Raw genomic sequence first — 19,242 nt, forward strand, 5'->3', positions numbered from 1 at the left:
TGTTATGGTGAAAACTATTTCATCAAGACTGCTACTAGGATTTAGCCCTTCATGTGTATATATACAATTATTTTACAGCATTATAATGCTGTATAATAATGGCGCTATGTGACTGATTATCATGTCGTGAATGGTAATATCTAGTTTACATAAGGGGTAATGCTGTTTACAGATAAAATAATGACCGCATGGTTACGGTAACTTAAATTGTGTTAATGGTAGTGATGGAGCTTCTTATATGCATTGGGTTGCCATGTGGTGGTGGTGTTTTTGTTACGTAGTGATTGATGTAAGGTTGTTGTGGTTAGTAAATTCGTGACTTTGGTGAGGTATTGTGAACCATGTATTCAGTTGGTCTCTTTAGTAGGTTGTGTTCATAGCGATTGACCTACACGATGCTAAAAAGATTGTGTAAGGTAAAAAATCAAGGTAAGAATAGGCTGTAAATGTAGGGGTGCACATTTGATTCACTTCAGGGCTACCATCAGTGGCGAGCAATATCTGAAATAATCCAACCGGGGCCCTCTTCCCAACACCGTCACCTCACCAACCCGCATTAACTAGCGTTGTGTATGGTCAACAAGTTCATTGGCGATACTGAGAGGGAGGCATTTGTCTCTTAAGTGGATTGACAGATATATACAAATGTAAATATTACATTTCGCATTGCCTTTATATTACGAGAGTTTGGAGTCAACGGTTTGGCAACCCCCGTTCTAAGATCTGCCCCCGAAATATGTCCTGTTCTCTGAAGCTGCAGTTTTTTACCGTATGTATTTGTTTATATTTTTTTATAATCATGGTTTATTCAGATTTATGCATAATGCTGTTGGTGATGTCCAGGGTTGTAATATGGGAGCACTACTGATTTTCGTTGGTTATCGTTATTAGTATTGTGTAGAGGTTGATGGATTGTTGTTGACATTGTACAGTATTCTGGTGCTGTTTTATTTTGGCGGCTGTGGAGGGAACTTGTTAATTTACCCATAAATGACCGTCATACAAGAACATAGAATATGCTTTTTTTAAGCAGTTGTCTCTTTTCTGAGTTTGAAAGAAGGCCTATTCCCATAAAATGTAAGCTTAACGATGTGTTATTAGGAATAATTAGCAGTATTCAAGTAATGTTATAGTTTGTTTATTGTGCTTGGTCGAGGTAATTGTAGCGTGCCATATTTATCTTGATGTATTATGAACGGCACCTCATTTGGTCCCAAATTTTTGTACAAGCTTCATCTTATTCGTGATTGACTTGATTGAATCTTAAGTCTAACCCACTGTACCTTCAGTCAAATAACTTGTCATCTAACTTGAGATTCAGGGCAAAGGAACTGGCTTGGAGAAAAGATTGGTTTAAATCTTGTAACGTTTCATGGTAAACATACTTTCCAAACATTGACTGCAATGTATCTGAGTAAATGGTACGTTATTTTTAGTGTAGATATTGTTTGAAAAAAACGAATACACCTTAATCTCCATGTATTATGTCTTGTTAACTTTGTGGTTATTGCACTGCCGCGTTTGTCCCTCCTTACATCTCCCATCCAGTTTTCAACTCGGGTAGATGACATGCGACATCAAAATCCCAACGTAAAACTGTATTCGAAACAAGTGAACCTCTTGTGAATAAGTAAATTATTATTTTGTAATGGTATTCTTAGTTTATTGCCACCATGCACCAAATTGTCTTGTCTGCATTGTCTTTATATCCTTGTGTGCCTGAAAGCACCAAAAATAAAGTGATACAGTACTTCCTCATTTATGTATGCTTTCGTGCATTGCAATGAGGATATGGGGTTGCCAAATGGGCGGGCAAATTCTTCCCACAGTCTATGAACTCATGGTGACGTAATACTTGCTAATTTATAAGGTTGGGCCATAAGTTACTAATATAAGAATTACAGCGTTTAATTTATTTCTGCCAACAAAAACTAACGTACACCACAGCATAATGTGGTGCTGCATTGTCAGTGCTCCCACTGCATAATTTTGTGTGATACACTGCATAGGAGACTCAAATTATTGACTTGGTGCGATATAATTGAAGATTGTCTATTCTTTGGGAAGGTCATGTAAATGTATTATTTTTGCTGCAGTGGGTGAGGTGTTCAGGCTCTGTTCACAAAACACATGTTCATAATGCACTAATTGAAATCAGTTTGAAAACTTTAACACATTTTCTAAAATATATTTTTTTGCCTTGAATGTGTCTAATGAAAAAGCTTTAAATGTGTACACTATTTATGCCACTTAGGACCAGAAATTGATAACCAGTTCCATCCACTATAGTTTTGGTATAAATTTCTAAAAATAAAATGTTATGGACAATGCCAAACGCCATTTTATTTGACCTTTATATGCAGTGTATTATCAAGTAACCAGTGGTGATGTCACGGCACAATACGCTATGCACTGACTTGGAAAACTGCTTAATAATATACTGTAATGTTTGTATTCCCCCATGTAAAGCAAGGTAATCAGCTTGAAGTTTGGGTTTCGCATGCAGCTTGAGAATCTAAAAATAAACCATGTTAAATACAGCACAAGGATTTACAGTAACCTTTATCCTCTTAACTCCAACACAACGTAAATAGTTCACTTTTTATTTATGGTAAATGCGTGCACAGCAATCATAAAGTAACTTGAAAAGCGTGCCTAGTACTATATAATTACAATGTCTTAACTTGATTTTCTCCATTATAGATCACTGTACACGACTACTATATTTATGGTTTTGAGTGTGAAAATTATTTAGCTTGTATAACCATCGCAGGTATGTCAGCCAATGCAACTGATTGAAGAATTGGTGAATTAAACTGGGATTATATAGGAGGGCAATTGTCTTGTGGTGCTTTTATTACTTGGATCCAGGTGTGCTTTACAGAAATGTTAACGAAGTTGTACTAAACATACTTGCAGCCTGGAAATACTCACGTCTTCAGTTGTGAAAGTTGTAAACATTACACATTAATGAACTAGAATATGTTTGTGGAATACATCATTAATATATGATTGCAACTATGTCAGCAGGCTTACCTAATGCCTCCCACTGTAAGGTTACACGTCTTATTTTTATTGGGTGTTGTCATAATGTATTTCCATCGAAGGTGTTTTGGGTGATACATGTAGCCAAAAGAGCATTACAGCATTGCTTCACAGCATTGCTTTGCGAAGGAAAAAAACATTTGATAGTTTTAAATTACATGTGTCAGCTAATGTCCACAATTGCTTTTCTGGATGTAATTACTGTATACATCTTGCAATGTATTATAAGCCTGTGTATTATATAGTCTCACTTCTCAGTGCTTTTAAGCGTGTTAACATTAAAAATGGTCATTCACAAATGTCATGAATTAAAAACACTTTTAACATGTTATGAATTCGTTTTATAACTGAGATTTAGTTTTAATCAGAAGGGATTTTTTTTATCTCATTGGCCACTACAACCAAACAAATGTACAAAATAACTGCTGATAATGTTTTCCCCCTTTTTCTCGCAACAAAACAGGTGTTAAGATGTTAAAACACGAAACTGAAACCTTTTATAAGGAATCATGTCTGCATTAACCGCAATGCTTGTGGTTAGAATGCAAACAAAAAACATACTCTGATAATATATGCATTGTCCTTGAAACTGATTGGTCCAACACCGTTTGAGACAAGGCTCAAAAGAAAGATGTCTCTAGTGTGGACCAATCAGTTTCAAGGACAAGGCATATATTATCAGTGTTTTTTTTTGCTTTCTGACCACAAGTATTGTGGTTAATGCAGACATGATTCCTTGTAAAGGTTTAAGTTTAGTGTTTTAGCATCTTAACACTTGTTTAGTTGCCAAAAATGGGGAAAACCCTATTATATTTTGGTACTGGCAAAGGGAGGTCCCATGATGTAAAATAACTACTTTTGTGGTCTTTAACAAGTGACAAGTGAAGACCAAAAAGTGAGGAAGAAAAATCACTGATTGCACTCCCCAAAAAACAATCACAGACACTGATATGACGGCTGCTGAATAAATATGAATACTAAATTAACGAACTGAATAAACTAATTCAAATGACGGCCCACTGGTCATTTATGTAACACATCACGTGTAATTGAAAAATAAAGATTCTTTTTTGCATATGCGACTGAGTGATGGTTTTAATATCTATTGGATGTTGTGCAACAACTGATTTGAACTATTTTGGAATGTGCAGCATTAACGCACCTTAGCGGCAACAATTCCTCATTACATTTCCAAAGGGAATGTATTATGAATGGTGTACTTTTAGTTTCGATTACTTGGAAGTAAAAACCCTTCGAATTTTACCAGATGTCTGGATTAAGCAAGTTTTACATTGAAGCACTTTTAAGCTAACTGATTGCATTTTCACACAACCAGTCCAATAATTAATTCCCAGTGAGCCAATCGTGATTTTTGAGCTACATTCTACAAAGGATTGCAATCAACATAGGTTAAATATGAGCTAATGCTCCTGTTATTTGTCGTTGAAAATGCACAAGCTTTAGAAAAATACACATGCCACACCTATAACATGAGGTTTAGAATCTGAGGCTAATGGTGATGCACCATATGGAGGTTGCATATGTGTGCGTTTACGATGAACATAGCAAAGTAAATAGAGTCTGCTCTTTCAATGCAACACTGATGGTTTTTTGATAGCATGAATTGGTGTGACAATGAACATATTTGACCACGTTGGAAGTGGATTCAACCAGACATCAAGTCTACAGGGCTACAATGTTTACATTACAGGATGTAGATAGCCAATTGTCATAATTTTAAAAAAATATATATCATTTATTCCAGATACACCAGTTCTCCCACACTTAAATACAATCAGAAATTGGTCAACAATTTAAAGCGACATACTCCAGAAAGTTTTGACACTTGCTATCTGCAGTGAATGCCTCTTCCCATATCTGCCAAAACTTGCTTGGTGCACCTGGAATAGGCAAGTGGAGCTGGAGATCCATGCAAAAAATGCCAAACGTGCCAGTGGAGGTGATGCCTGTTCCATGTGATATGTTACACTGCTCACTGCCAGGGCAAATGTACATGGCTTCCTTTGAGCAAATTGGCTGATTATTGAGATGGCTTGTCCCATTAAAGTGCAGCCTCACTTTATTTATCTACAATTGAAGATTGCGGTTGCAAGATCCACTGCTGTACGCTTGCCAATGAGTAATAACCTGAGGACCGGTAAGGTCATTAACACGCAATACTTAAATTACATCATTAAAAAACGTGTTTTGCACTAGACTGCAATGCTGTCTGAATCTTTACAAAGTTTCAAAAAAATGTAGATGTTATAGTGCTTTACACCTGTGTACAGCAGGTCTCAATCACCCAAATGGAACTAACAAACATCGTGATTAATGAACCCCTGTCCATCTGCAATGTTCTCCTTACTACCATATTCGCCCAGCAAATGTATAGTGATTGTGTGTTAAATGCAGTTCCAGGTAGACATTTCAACAGAACTGAAGTACTTTACACTTCCAGATTGAAAACAAATCCCTCTTCTGCACTTGCAGTTTGTGGCAACGGGTTGAGCACGCTTGCTCAGCAGTAACGTGGGTACAATGGTGTCTCGTTACCCGTTGTTAGGTCATTAACTTGAACAAATGGCTCTGCCTCATCAACACGAGCAATATTCTTGTTTTTACTCCCGGTTGTAAGCAGCACAAGAAGAAGAACTTTTACAAAATGGTGAATTTAAAAAAAAAATGTTTTCAGACTGCATCATTCTTATTGAGTACAAGTGCATTCACTGTGGATAGTAAGTTACCGCCATAATGTAGTTTTTTTTTGTTAGATCGCGTAAATATATAAATGTGTCATAAAAACCCGCCACCAGCTGACACAGCCAAATAGTGAAGTTTGTTGCTTAAACAGAACATGTCAGTTAAGTAGTACAGCACACCGGTGTGTTGGAGAGCAACGCCACAATATTTACAATCTATAGAGTAAGTTCCCTATAGAGTATCACTGGTAGAGCGAGTTATTATTTGACTGCTGATTACATTGTTACACAATTTTTGTTCCTGGGTACTGTGTTATTTATTTAATTGCTTATGCCTCCTAAAAAGTATAGAAAATGGCTATTATTCCCCAGGATTTTGTGAACGAAAGACACAAATACGTTTTCTCATTGAAAATAGGTACATTTCTAAATATTTACCTATCTTCGAGAGATAATGATTTGAGGCAACCCACAACTGGGTCTTTAAATCAGTTGTGGGTCAAGTTGCATAACATCTCAAGTAGTATAATTTGAAAATGTAATATCACCTCCATTACAATAGCATATTACCGCAATAAATAACCATGGTTTCTCAATCCCTCTATACCTATTTAAAACACGTTTCATGAAATTACGGGGCTGCTTTGAAAATACACATTTGTCGTGTTGGTGCATTTTGTTTGATGATGGCAGGGCTTGGAGGGTTCAACGCAGCATGTCAGAGGGACAGCAGGGTGTTGTGTCTGTGAGTGCCGGAGAGGGAGAAACACAGCTCGTAACAGTGGAGCAGGTAATGCACTGCTTACATTACGTAACTTTGAACGTTTGCGCGCTTGCTCACTCAACTCACTCGCTGGACAGCTGACCTAACTCACACTCGATTACTGTGTACAATGATGCACTCGCATAGCTATTCACCCTTCACTTACTCGTTCGTCTACTTGCCAATTGTATCACTCATGCATGGAGTCTTGCTCCCATTGACTCCTCTCCACTCTCACTCGTACACACATTCGGGTCCCTTCTATGTGCACTGAGCAATTCATTTCCACGAGGGTTATTCGGTAATATTTCCCCGTGCATATATATGCCACAAAGCACTTCAGACTTTTGTCTGGCAGCAATTTGTACAGAAAACTGAACCAAAGCTGACCATAAGATGTACACATGCCTTCATAGGGGTAGATCTAGACAGTGTTAGCTTGTTCAGTTTGAGTAGCAAGTGTGCTGATGCGTGAGCAGCTATGCTATGGCTACAGAACTACTTAATTTTATTACATTTGTGCCCCCATCTTTGTGGCTGTGCCTTTGTGTGTTTTCCTGTATGCCTCCATACTTTTGTGTACAGCTGCAAGTGTCTGCTGCAGGCCAGGTGGTGACAACAGGTGGCCCAACCATGGCGGTGGTGCAGCTGCCTGGCGGGCAGACGGTGCAAGTGCAGTCCGTTATCCAGGCAGCACAGCCTTCTGTTATCCAGTCTCCACAGATACAGACCATACAGGTGCGCAGGCCTTTGTTGAGCTTTAACAGGGTGCTTCGGAGAATATCAGCAGTTTTTTGTTGTTGCTGACGTTTGTGGATCTAATTACTGCCAGCAATACAGATACGACGGTGGTGATAAAATTACATCGTATCAAAAAAAGTATTGCAGTTAGGAGAGGAGGGTAATAAGTCAAGTAATATAGTAAGTACTAAGCATGGTCTACACTCGTTGGTGTTCTCTGCTGGCCCTCATTTATAGTGCACATGTAAAGCAATGCTATATACAGTACACATTTTATTTTAATTCGTTTCCACGATGTTGATGGGTCTAGCAGTCTGATGGACTGTTTTTACTTGTATGCACTGAGAGGTGAATTTCTGTTGCATTCTATACACATTATGAAAGGGTCCCTCTTAACAATTTTCCCACAGGTGGCTGCTATTTCCGAGGAGGCTGCAGATGGCTCTGCTATCTCACAGAAGCGACGGGAGATCCTGTCCAGACGACCCTCTTACAGGTCAGTGGAACATCGGAACCTCTTGCGTTTATGTCACTTGATTGATTTATCGTCTTCTGGGTGGCACTAGTTAGAGCCCTAGCCTCACAATTCAAACTCTATCAGTTCAAATTCTGGTCAGGGGTCAATGTGGCTCATCGTTTTTATTGAGCCATTAAAGTGAGTAGCTCTCTGTGAGGAGTCAACAGGAAGTTGCTAAGTGGAGGGAATCATTCTGCCAGAGGAATGGTGCTTGTGTGGCTGACATTTGGTGACCACTTTCACCACACAGGAAGATACTCAACGACCTGTCATCAGATGGACCTGTGGTGTCCAAGATTGATGAGGAGAAGAGCGAGGAGGAGGGCACAGCTACCATCAGCACCGTCACATTGCCCACACCCATCTACCAGACCAGCACTGGCCAGTACAGTAAGTGGATTCACATTTGTGGGAGAGTTAAAACGTCAAAAAGGGTGTAAAGTGTCCAGGCTTGGGAAATTGTTGTTTACTTCAAGTTATGTATTCACAAGAAGCCATCCCAGTGATAATGAGCGATAGTTGCAGTGTACAATTATGTTGTGGAAAATATTTTTCAGATAAACTTTTTTATTTCATTATGTCACTGCAGTTTCCTTAACTTAGGCACTGCAGCTTTGTGCTTATTTTGTATACATTCACTTAAAATGACTTGGCAAGTATTGTTAAAGTTATCATTCATTATACTACCTGTTTTTACATGAACAAAATGTGTTTAATGGAAAATGAATATATGCAGATATTGGCTTATCTTTAATCTGTATACCTTAAAATGTAGTTTCTTTTGATTTAAAGCTTTCGTGACTGCAGTAATTCATATTCTTAGTTTTTTTCGGTAAAGTCACGTTGAAGGGAAACAACAAAATAATAAAATATATATAAAACAATAAAAAATTCTCAGGACGTTTCGACCATAACTCAAACGGTCGTCTTCAGGTCGACCGTTTGAGTTATGGTTGAAACATCGTGAGAATTTTTTTATTGTTTTATATATATTTTATTATTTTGTTGTTTCCCTTCAACGTGACTTTACCGAAAAAAACTAAGAATATGTAGTTTCTTTTCACCGAATTGTCTTTAAACATTCGTGTTTTCTTCATGGTTTTAGTGCAAAAGTATTTATTTCTCTTTTTGCCGTAATATTGATTATTACATTTTTTTTTAAATGACATCTCGAATAAAAACACTTCCCATGAGTGTGCTGATCAAATTTAAATATTTAATTTCAGGGATTTATTTTGCATGTGATAAAATGTCAGGTCGGGGCATGTTTATTGATTCTTTGAGATGCAAGAAGGTTGTCAAATGACAGAATTGTTGTGGAAAATGTAAACCCGAAAAACCAGATCACACTGTATATGTTTAACACAATATCAAGTGGTGTGTAACAATGGTTGTTTGCATATGATGACAAGATACAAGTGCATATACATGTACATATATGATGGTGTTTGTGTAGTTTTATAATACAGGTTTCCCTTGGTTCATGCGATAGATGCGTTTCAAAAAGAGTGAACGCCAAGCGAAAAAGAAAGCTGCATTCTGAGTAGCGCATACAGCACACACAATATTCCACGTCCGACTTTATAGTCGCATATAAGTGAATTCAAACAGCATACAGTGAGGGATAAAAGTATTTGATCCCATGCTGATTTTGTACGTTTGCCCACTGACAAAGAAATGATCAGTCTATCATTTTAATGTTAGGTTTATTTGAACAGTGAGAGACAGAATAACACCAACAAAAAATCCGGAAAAACACATGTCACAAATGTTATAAATTGATTTGCATTTTAATGAGGGAAATAAGTATTTGACCCCCTCTCGTTCAGAAAGATTTCTGGCTCCCAGGTGTCTTTTATACAGGTAACGAGCTGAGATTAGGAGCACACTCTTAAAGGGAGTGCTCCTAATCTCAGCTTGTTACCTGTATAAAAGACACCTGTCCACAGAAGCAATAAATCAATCAGATTCCAAACTCTCCACCATGGCCAAGACCAAAGAGCTCTCCAAGGATGTCAGGGACAAGCTTGTAGACCTACACAAGGCTGGAATGGGCTACAAGACCATTGCCAAGCAGCTTGGTGAGAAGGTGACAACAGTTGGTGCGATTATTCGCAAATGGAAGAAACACAAAAGAACTGTCAATCTCCCTCGGCCTGGGGCTCCATGTAAGATCTCACCTTGTGGAGTTGCAATGATCATGAGAACGGTGAGGAATCAGCCCAGAACTACACGGGAGGATCTTGTCAATACATGCCCATCTGAAATTTGCCAATGAACATCTGAATGATTCAGAGGACAACTGGGTGAAAGTGTTGTGGTCAGATGAGACCAAAATGGAGCTCTTTGGCATCAACTCAACTTGCCGTGTTTGGAGGAGGAGGAATGCTGCCTATGACCCCAAAAACACCATCCCCACCGTCAAACATGGAGGTGGAAACATTATGCTTTGGGGGTGTTTTTCTGCTAAGGGGACAGGACAACTTCACTGCATTGAAGGGACGATGGACGGGGCCTTGTACCGTCAAATCTTGGGTGAGAACCTCCTTCCCTCAGCCAGGGCATTGAAAATGGGTCGTGGATGGGTATTCCAGCATGACAATGACCCAAAACACACGGCCAAGGCAACAAAGGAACGGCTCAAGAAGAAGCACATTAAGGTCCTGGAGTGGCCTAGCCAGTCTCGAGACCTTAATCCCATAGAAAATCTGTGGAGGGAGCTGAAGGTTCGAGTTGCCAAACGTCAGCCTCAAAACCTTAATGACTTGGAGAAGATCTGCAAAGAGGAGTGGGACAAAATCTCTCCTGAGATGTGTGCAAACCTGGTGGCCAACTACAAGAAACGTCTGACCTCTGTGATTGCCAACAAGGGTTTTGCCACCAAGTACTAAGTCATGTTTTGCAGAGGGGTCAAATACTTATTTCCCTCATTAAAATGCAAATCAATTTATAACATTTTCGACATGCGTTTTTCTGGATTTTTTTGTTGTTATTCTGTCTCTCACTGTTCAAATAAACCTACCATTAAAATTATAGACTGATCATTTCTTTGTCAGTGGGCAAACGTACAAAATCAGCAGGGGATCAAATACTTTTTTCCCTCACTGTATAGTGCATTTTGGGTTGAAATAGGTAGGTAGCATATACGCGAATTCGCATAAAGCGAGGAAACCTGTATCGGAACTTTTATTGCCTTGCTGTTGAGGCACATTTCTAAAACTTGGGCGGCCGGTGAAGATGAGTACCTCTCAACACTTTTGAACTTGGAGACAATTTAACTCTTTGTAAATCGGAAATTACATAAACTTGCCATTTGGTGGGACATTAACATTTGTTTTAAAAAATTAATGACCAGTAATATAGGAGTGTGGAAATTCCACCACGGATTCATGGCTCTCAACATGAATGAGCGCAGCCTCTAATGCTCATTTTGGCATCGATACACATATTCTGTCTTAAAAACCACATGTACTCGGACTATAAAGTATTGCGTGTCGCCCATTTAGCACGTTCTGGTGTATCTCCACAGTTGCAATCGCGCAAGGTGGCGCGATACAGATCGCCAATGGCGCGGAGGGTCTCCAGGCGCTGACCATGACGAACACAGGCAACCAACAAGGGGGCGCCACCATCGTGCAGTACGCACAGACCAGCGACGGGCAGCAGTTCTTTGTACCGGGCAGCCAAGTCGTCGTGCAGTGTGTGTATTGCTATCGCATGACCTACCATTCCATGTTCTGTGTATAGATTCTGCTGCCTTGTACACATAGCCAACTGTGTTTAGGAACAAATTAAATAAATAATAACAGAACATGATACAAGGAGGAACTATGAACAGGTGATGCCCTATCAAAATGGAATTAAATGGTAAAAAATATGATGGCAAGAACAAAATTATGGTTCACCACAATTGAACAAAAACAGGGCAGATGTTTTTTGTTCGAATGCATGTTGATAGACAGAGGCCTTCAGATCCACAACGCAAAGCGGCAGCTATGCGACTTACTCTTCACCAAATTAATCTGACCCAAGACTTCATTAACGAACCCTTACAGTGTGAAAACCGAACTTAAATCAGACAGCGGTGGTACTTTTCCAGGCGGTATCGACACGCATTGACCTTCAATCACCGTGACCGTGTCCACAGCTGCATCAGGCGAGACGTACCAGATTCGTACTCCGACGAGCGGGCTCTCTCAGGGCGTGGTGGTGTCCGCGTCCCCGGGGGGCTTGGCCAGCCCCCAGGGGGGTGCCGAGGAGTCCACGCGCAAGCGCGAGATCCGCCTCTACAAAAACAGGTGCTGCCGCTGCGACCGCCACCACAACTCGTAAAACACGGGGGTGCTTCTCACACCGATAGTAAAGGAGTGGAACATTTGCGGTCATCCAGATAAATTACACATGCATGACAGCGGATTGACAAAGTACTGTAATTTTTTTCAATTTTTTGATAATTCGTTTATTACCAATGAAACTCGTTTTAGCTGGCGTCAGAACAGAGTTGCGTCATTGATGATGCATTTCTGTCCGCCACCTTGTCAAGTTCTGACCACCACATCACATTCTGATTTGTGAAAAGGTTAATGTGTGGGATAGTATTGAACAGATTTGGGAGCTGGAAATCAATTTTTTGAACAGTATGGATACTTAAACTCAGAAACATTTGTTTTTTGTCAAAACTTTAGCTGGTTACTGCATGTCATGTGACTAGATCTACAGTATCTGCATTTCCATGTGATGGCAGAACTCCTTGTGTAGTCGTGAGCTGAGCATGTAGTGCATATTGTCTCCAAATATTGCACCACAGCCTTTGTTAAACGTAACTTTGGTAATTATTTTTAAACTGTGTTGCAAGCGATGTTGATAATAAAAACTGTTAAGGAATTTTGAGCAAAGTCGCAAAGGAGTCGGACCCAAATGTAACTCTTTCCCTGTTATTGTAGCCGTTGTTTAAAAGAGACACATTCAAACATCAATGCAGACAATAGAGTTGCAATATAATTGCAAAGAACTAGAGGCCGACCGAAATTCGGTTTCGGCGCAGAAAGTTGGCATATAGCCACTATCGGTTTCGGCCGAAAGTCACTTTCTTTGGGTCTGGTTTCGGTTTCGGCCGAAACTGATATTGACTTTCGGTCGTCGACCGAAGATCTATTTTTTTTATTAACGCTAGTACTACGTCTATCAGCCGGTCAGTCGGCACTAGGCAATACTATGCGATAGGCTGCATACGCGCACACACGTCAGCAGCAGCTTGCGAGCGAGGTTACAGCCGCAACCATGGTCTGGGGCCGTCAATAAATGACGTCACGCACCTAGGCAGGGGGGGGGGGCAGACATTTGTGATGGGGGGGGGGGGGGTTTGAGAAATATGACGTCGCATCAAAATGCGCAACTTTAAATAAATATAGGCAACACGTTCTACTTAATTAAATAGACTTTTTAATAAATGTTTTCTCCTACAACATCAGAGTGCAGCGCCACATTAAATACGCACTACAATGACAATAGTTTAAAGTGATTTGAAGCATGTCAACATCGCCACTGGGAAGACAAAGGCGGCCGGCCGTGGTGCTGGCCACCCACCCTCTCGTGTGCCGTGCCGGCCTTCAGAGGTGCTCGCTAACAGCACTTGCCCCCGACAGTCTCACAGGCTACACGGGGGATCTTTGTCTTTAGCCTGTGTGTGTGTGGGGGCGTTCAGCGACTGCGTACCCGGCGGCCCGAGTTCGATTCCCGCTCACGGCCGGTGACGATTATTTGAACCGGTCCTGGGCCTCCCCTAGGTCTACTCGGCCTCAAACGAGTAAGTGGTGTGGTGTGTGAACATCGCCACTGGGGAGACAAAGGCGGCCGGCCGTGGTGAATCCAAGTCCCGGGCGACATCGGGTAGTAAAGCTAGTATTTCATAAATCTTGTGTTCGGTAACTTCGGTAATATACCTTTCTGTTTCGGTCTTGGTCGAAAGTGTAGTTAAACTTTCGGTTTCGGCATTCGGTTTCGGCCGAAAGTGAGATGTCGTTGCTTTTTAAACGCTTTGTAAATCCCAATAGCTTTGTAGACATACCTCGCGCATTGACTGTGTGTGTGTGCGTGTGTGTGTGCCCAATCTCAGGGAGGCAGCACGTGAATGCCGGCGGAAGAAGAAGGAGTACGTGAAGTGCCTGGAGAACCGCGTAGCCGTGCTGGAAAATCAGAATAAGACCCTCATTGAGGAACTCAAGACACTCAAGGACCTGTACTGCCACAAGAACGACTAGCACACACACGCGCACCACCCACCAAACTCGCTAAACCCGGGTCCTCATGGTAACCATGGTCCCCAGCCTTGCCCTTTACACGATCCGAAAGACTCCTTTTTCTGAATGCCCTTACCAGCCTAGAAGAAGTCTCGGTAGGTTTCATCCAAAAAAACAATGGTAGGGTGAGTTGCAAGCGCTTGCTTCACTTTTTGGCATATCGGCAGTTTCCACTGGAATTCTCAGCAGAAAACTGCAGATATTTGGCAGTTGATATGGTGAATGTTGGCTGTAATTGCCTTTCTGCAAGCACAGAATGGATAAGAGATATTCCTGTAATTGTCGAGGTATACAAGGTAACTTTCCCATCGCCAAAAAGTTAAAAGAAAACCAACAAAATGTAAGTCTCTATGAGCAACTTAAGTTAGATTTTTGCTGGATGAAGCAAACTGCTGCGCTTGGCCCAGTAAAAGAAGATAGCTTAAAACCTAGTCTTGGGCATAAATGGTAATGTAAAAATGATTTTAAAAATATTAATATTGATGTATTTGCATAAAACTTTTTTGGTTTATATTATAGGATGTAATGAATATATATAAAAATGGTTCATAAGATTTATATTTTCTACTTTATCTGTTCTGTATTTTAATTGGATAGAAGATATTTGGATGCCTCGCATTTATTTATCCATTTTTAGTGACGCGATTATTACCACAATAGAATGCCTGTTAAATAGAAAGCACTGCAGTAATATTTGGCTTTTGATAACAAGTTGCAGTGTTTCCATTGACCGTTTAAGGCTCAATATGATGGGTGCCCTTTCGTGATTTGTATGTTTTGTAAAATCAACAATACATTTCGGCCATGAGCATTGGCATGCATTGGTTATTTAAAAACACTCATTTACAATGAAATAAATAAAAACATGCCTTTTGCAAAATGGGTATTTTTGTGCTGTTAAATAGGCCCACATTTTGAGGTAAACTTTTACACGGAGATGTATCCATTTTTTTAAGTCATATGCATGCCATGGAGCCTCATGTACAAACTTGATTTTTCAAAGAATAATTATGTATCAGCAGTTCTAAGGAGCGTTCGTGAACATTTAAACAAAAACACCATATACGCACGAGGTCCGTTAATGTTGCCTTTGATTATTTGTGTCCCTGTGTTTGGTCCTCCGGCAGATTCTGATTGGACAAAGATAAATGTGCATATTTGTGACAATGGGAAAAGAAGGAAAAAAATGCCTTTACCAATGTTAAAAAATTACATTCCATATAGTTCTAAAAATTTGAAGCTACGTGTGTACCGTCGCGCGATGCGATCGAAATATCTTACGGTTGTTTCGTTAAAGTAACAACAGTCTGTAACTCGCAACCGCGAGATTTTGATTTTGGGGACGAGTTTTTGTTATGCAGACGACCCAAGTTTACCCGTAGTCCATAGTACGGTGCAGGCTGTTGCAAAGGCCCACACACGGGTTTTATTATCGATTTTCTTCAATAAGGTTGAACCACAGAGATGGGTGTATGCAGCTGCATTCCTTGAAATTGATTTGTAAGGTAAATCATGGGACGTTCCATTCGTGCAAGAATAATGCAATACATGAAATATTTTGCAGGGCATTGTATGACGATAATTACCACATTTGATCCTCTATAAATGTATGTGCTCACTTTGACGAAGCATTCACAAGTGCTCAACTTTCTAATGTTGCCCAAAGGTGAGGGTTAACTGCCATGTAAAATGCATTTTAATGAAACGTATGTATGTTGAACTACATAGCTAACCATCCTAAATCTGGAATTACAGAAAAGGCTTACAAACTATCAAGTTTAAAAACATAATTCCATAGTCATAAGTACCAATACGTTTTAAAAGGGAGCATTGTAACAATGTAATTAAATAACAAAATCCCAACAATATACAATGCAATTTGTATCACGAGTGCCTCTAAATGCAGCTGCATCTTAAGAAACATGCTTATATAGATTGACCCAATGTATGAGTCTTAGGCATCACTTGATTCTATTCCCAGAATTCTAAGAATTCCTAACAGGATTGACATAATCAGGGGATTGAGGCTAGGCTGTTTGGAGCCCGCATTGCATTTGGACAAGGTGGAGCCTGGTCGGCAATGTGTAATTGCCATTATAATGAAATGAGATTTTACTCGACATTCCATAGGATTTCAAAGAGTCCCTATTCTGTTTGATGGCGATGCATGAATTGCTAATTACATTGATGGGGGTTCTGCTGATGTCTATGGAATCGTCTACGGTGGATTCACTCCATTTACATATTCATCATGTGGCAGTGTGTGAAGACAATTAGCTGACAATACTGCTCATGGCTACAGTGTTCTGAGTAGGAATCTGATGTCACATTTTCATGTTACCTGTGTAGTATTTACCAAAGCTTTGCATCTGTGAATACTGATCATAACAATTGCTGTAAAAGGTCACAGTGAATGGATACGTTTTTTAGAGGATCGAACTGTGGTGTTTGCAAATACCTAATTACATTGCCATTTCAGATAAAGAAATTCATTATTTTGATCGAAATCACTTCTGTTTAGACTTTTAGCTTTAAGAATGTTGTGTTATCATTGTGTTCATTATTTTATTGTATATTACAAATATATTAAATGCTGTTTAGGGAAAAGTGGATACCATGTTGCAAAAATTGCTTAAATATTTGTAATCGACACTAATTTCTGTATTATGTAAGAGGTTACACTTGTTCTGTGAATATGCGTAATTAACTTCTTAGATGGCAGGGGAATATATCAAATTGTATTTTTATTTCGGTAGCATAATCGGACAGTGTTCACCATAAGCCATACAAATATTACTCAGTACCATTAAGTTGTAGTTATTTGTTATCCACTCGTTTGTACATTTTGTAGTTGAATGGTAAATGTAAAAAGATTTCACATTTTTGAGAGCTTCCCCATCGTGATATAGCCGCGGTTCTCAAACTCGCAAACCAATCACATACACTCCTGTCGACCATTATATCAATAGTACAAATGTATGCGATACAATAGAACATCAATAGAAATGTTCACTGTAGAAGTCGGGGGGGGGGGGGGGTTGGGCCTCCCAAAATATAACTTTCTCGTGAAATAATTTTGGACTTTTTAGAATTATTTTTTTTCGTTAGGGCTGATCATCTTTGAAAATTATCCAAGTGTTGCAAGCGTTGCGCTTCATAGCACTGGTGTCGTCATTAATGCAATGCTTTAAAACAATGGTTTTATTGAACTACTAAACTTCAGCATACAAATTACTTAGAGTTGCCTGCGTCCTGAAACAAGGGCTGGATTAATACTGCTTAATAAAACCCTGATCTTCCCCATTGCATATGCTGCATCAACATTGATGAAATGTACGTTTGCACTATGAGAATACAGTATATTTCAACGCTTATTGCATGAAGTGTTAGTTATGTACTCATGCGACTGAAGGGGGGAGGTGCTGTAATTTATTTGTGAAAAGGTGATATGATTGTGTTAGTCGGTAGTGATTGCAAAAGCTTTAACTAACTCTTAAATTATCTCTTAAATGGAGTTCACAATTCTGTTAAGATTCTTTCGCCAGAAGCTGAGCTCTTCAGAAATTCCGGTTTTGACATGTTAATAATGAAATTAAAACTGCATACAGTACAGTGATACAAGAATCGTCAGCACTGCTGTGAACACAACCATGCCCATATCAGCTGACAGGTGGTGTACAATATGCAATGGTGGTTGATTCACGCTAGATTCATAAACAAGCAATTAAAACTTTTTTTTTTACAAATTAAGTCCATTGTATATTTTGATCTGCTCTAGTGCTATTGCGTTGCAACGATGACAATTTACTTTCTCAAGTTACAACCATTTTCACTTTGCATCCATTTCTAGTTTGTACTGCTTTATCCAAGACATTCAAGTTAACATTAATCGCTCTTAAACGTTAAGTTATACCTGCATGGCAGGTCTTTTTAGTTTCGGCATATAACGATAATTATTTGAATTATGAAACAAACATGCTTCGGAATTCACGTGCACAATTGATGAGTCTGTCATGTCATTACAATTTTAAACACAATTTTATCGTCATTATTATTCAACATAACATACCGTGCTCGTTGCAAGTACATGGAGATAAAGATTTTCTACTCAAAAGGGAAATTGATTAAAGTTTGGTGAGGAATCAATTGGAAACTTGTGATGGTCAAATCCCATTGAGAACCGCTGCATTGGAGTATGGTTACCCATTGTCTCTACGTGTTATGTTTTGTATCCTCGTGTGTTATTTTGTACTGCATATTACTTTTAATACAACCCTTTTGTCACAATATGTCTGTCAGTCACTGAAGTAGATATAGTGTGTGTTCCTTGAAATTACAAGGTTGTGCACACGATGATATCTGCGAGGATGTGACTCATTGAATCCTGGATCGCCGAATAGAGTTCAAAATAACTTACAAACACCTTGTGAAAGACCCAACGCAGAAGGTCCCTTCCTGGGTTTAATCTTCCACGAAGCTCATGGAACGCCTTCAACCTCTGGTGGTCCTGAACCAGTGGATCGGGAAAATCGATATCGCAGAATCGCTGCTGACCAAAGCGCTTAACCAGTGTATTAACCCTGGAGGGATGATGAGTGGTTAAAACCCGGCTAGGAGTTTAACACGTAGGCTTTTGCGACCAAAATTTATAATAAAGGGTTTTGGGTTAGGAACTAATTGGCGCGTTTTATTTACGTGACAAGCCTTACTGGCTGTGTTGGGTGGTGGAGGGTTACGACACCCCGGCTCGGATTTTAAATGTCAATCTTCTGAATGTGCGATTGCATCAATGCCACGCAGATCGAGAGTATCTGACGAAATAGAAAATGACAATTTACCTTGTATCTTGGTCAATTGAAGTAATGAGTAATATATTCGAGTGAGATAAGTAAGATAACAATAGTACATCAACTCACAACCCAAATTCCTTGGTTTAACTGTAAATAAATAAATGCATGTGGCAGGAAAACCAAGAGTTCCCAAGGAAAATCCAAAAATGATCTAATAAACCCGCGATCATGGTTACCAAGGCCACCCAAAACAACATGACAACCACGCCATTTGGAGGTTTAAGTAAATACAGGATATCAATGTGCATGTTATACATTGCAGTGCAGATGCCATTGCGTAAAATGCTATTCTAGTGTGCGACATGTTAGGTATACGGAGAGCGTT

General features: G+C 39.6%; 1 protein-coding gene across 4 annotated transcripts in view; it reads left to right on the plus strand.

Annotated features, from left to right (window-relative positions):
* LOC116945353 (cAMP-responsive element modulator-like) overlaps positions 1-18,354 on the plus strand; it is a 19,488-nt gene extending 1,134 nt beyond the window's left edge. Inside the window, exons 1-8 of one of the 4 annotated variants that reach the window (XM_032959727.2) lie at positions 1-6,187; positions 6,261-6,537; positions 7,096-7,248; positions 7,662-7,747; positions 8,019-8,158; positions 11,298-11,468; positions 11,916-12,066; positions 13,884-18,354. The exon at positions 1-6,187 is cut by the window's left edge and continues 835 nt beyond it. In XM_032959727.2, the coding sequence (XP_032815618.1) occupies positions 6,373-6,537; positions 7,096-7,248; positions 7,662-7,747; positions 8,019-8,158; positions 11,298-11,468; positions 11,916-12,066; positions 13,884-14,028 (1,011 nt within the window). In that variant the 5' untranslated portion in view covers positions 1-6,187; positions 6,261-6,372 and the 3' untranslated portion in view covers positions 14,029-18,354. Of the gene's footprint in view, positions 6,538-7,095; positions 7,249-7,661; positions 7,748-8,018; positions 8,159-11,297; positions 11,469-11,915; positions 12,067-13,883 lie in introns of all 4 variants that reach the window. The other 3 variants (XM_032959728.2, XM_076071246.1, XM_032959731.2) reach the window with 3 other exon arrangements.
* Positions 18,355-19,242: the final 888 nt, after the last annotated feature.

The sequence above is a fragment of the Petromyzon marinus genome, chromosome 2 (genome assembly GCF_048934315.1).
Source record: "Petromyzon marinus isolate PM22_M1 ecotype Great Lakes invasive population chromosome 2, UKy_Petmar_22M1.pri1.0, whole genome shotgun sequence".
Lineage (NCBI taxonomy): Eukaryota > Metazoa > Chordata > Hyperoartia > Petromyzontiformes > Petromyzontidae > Petromyzon > Petromyzon marinus.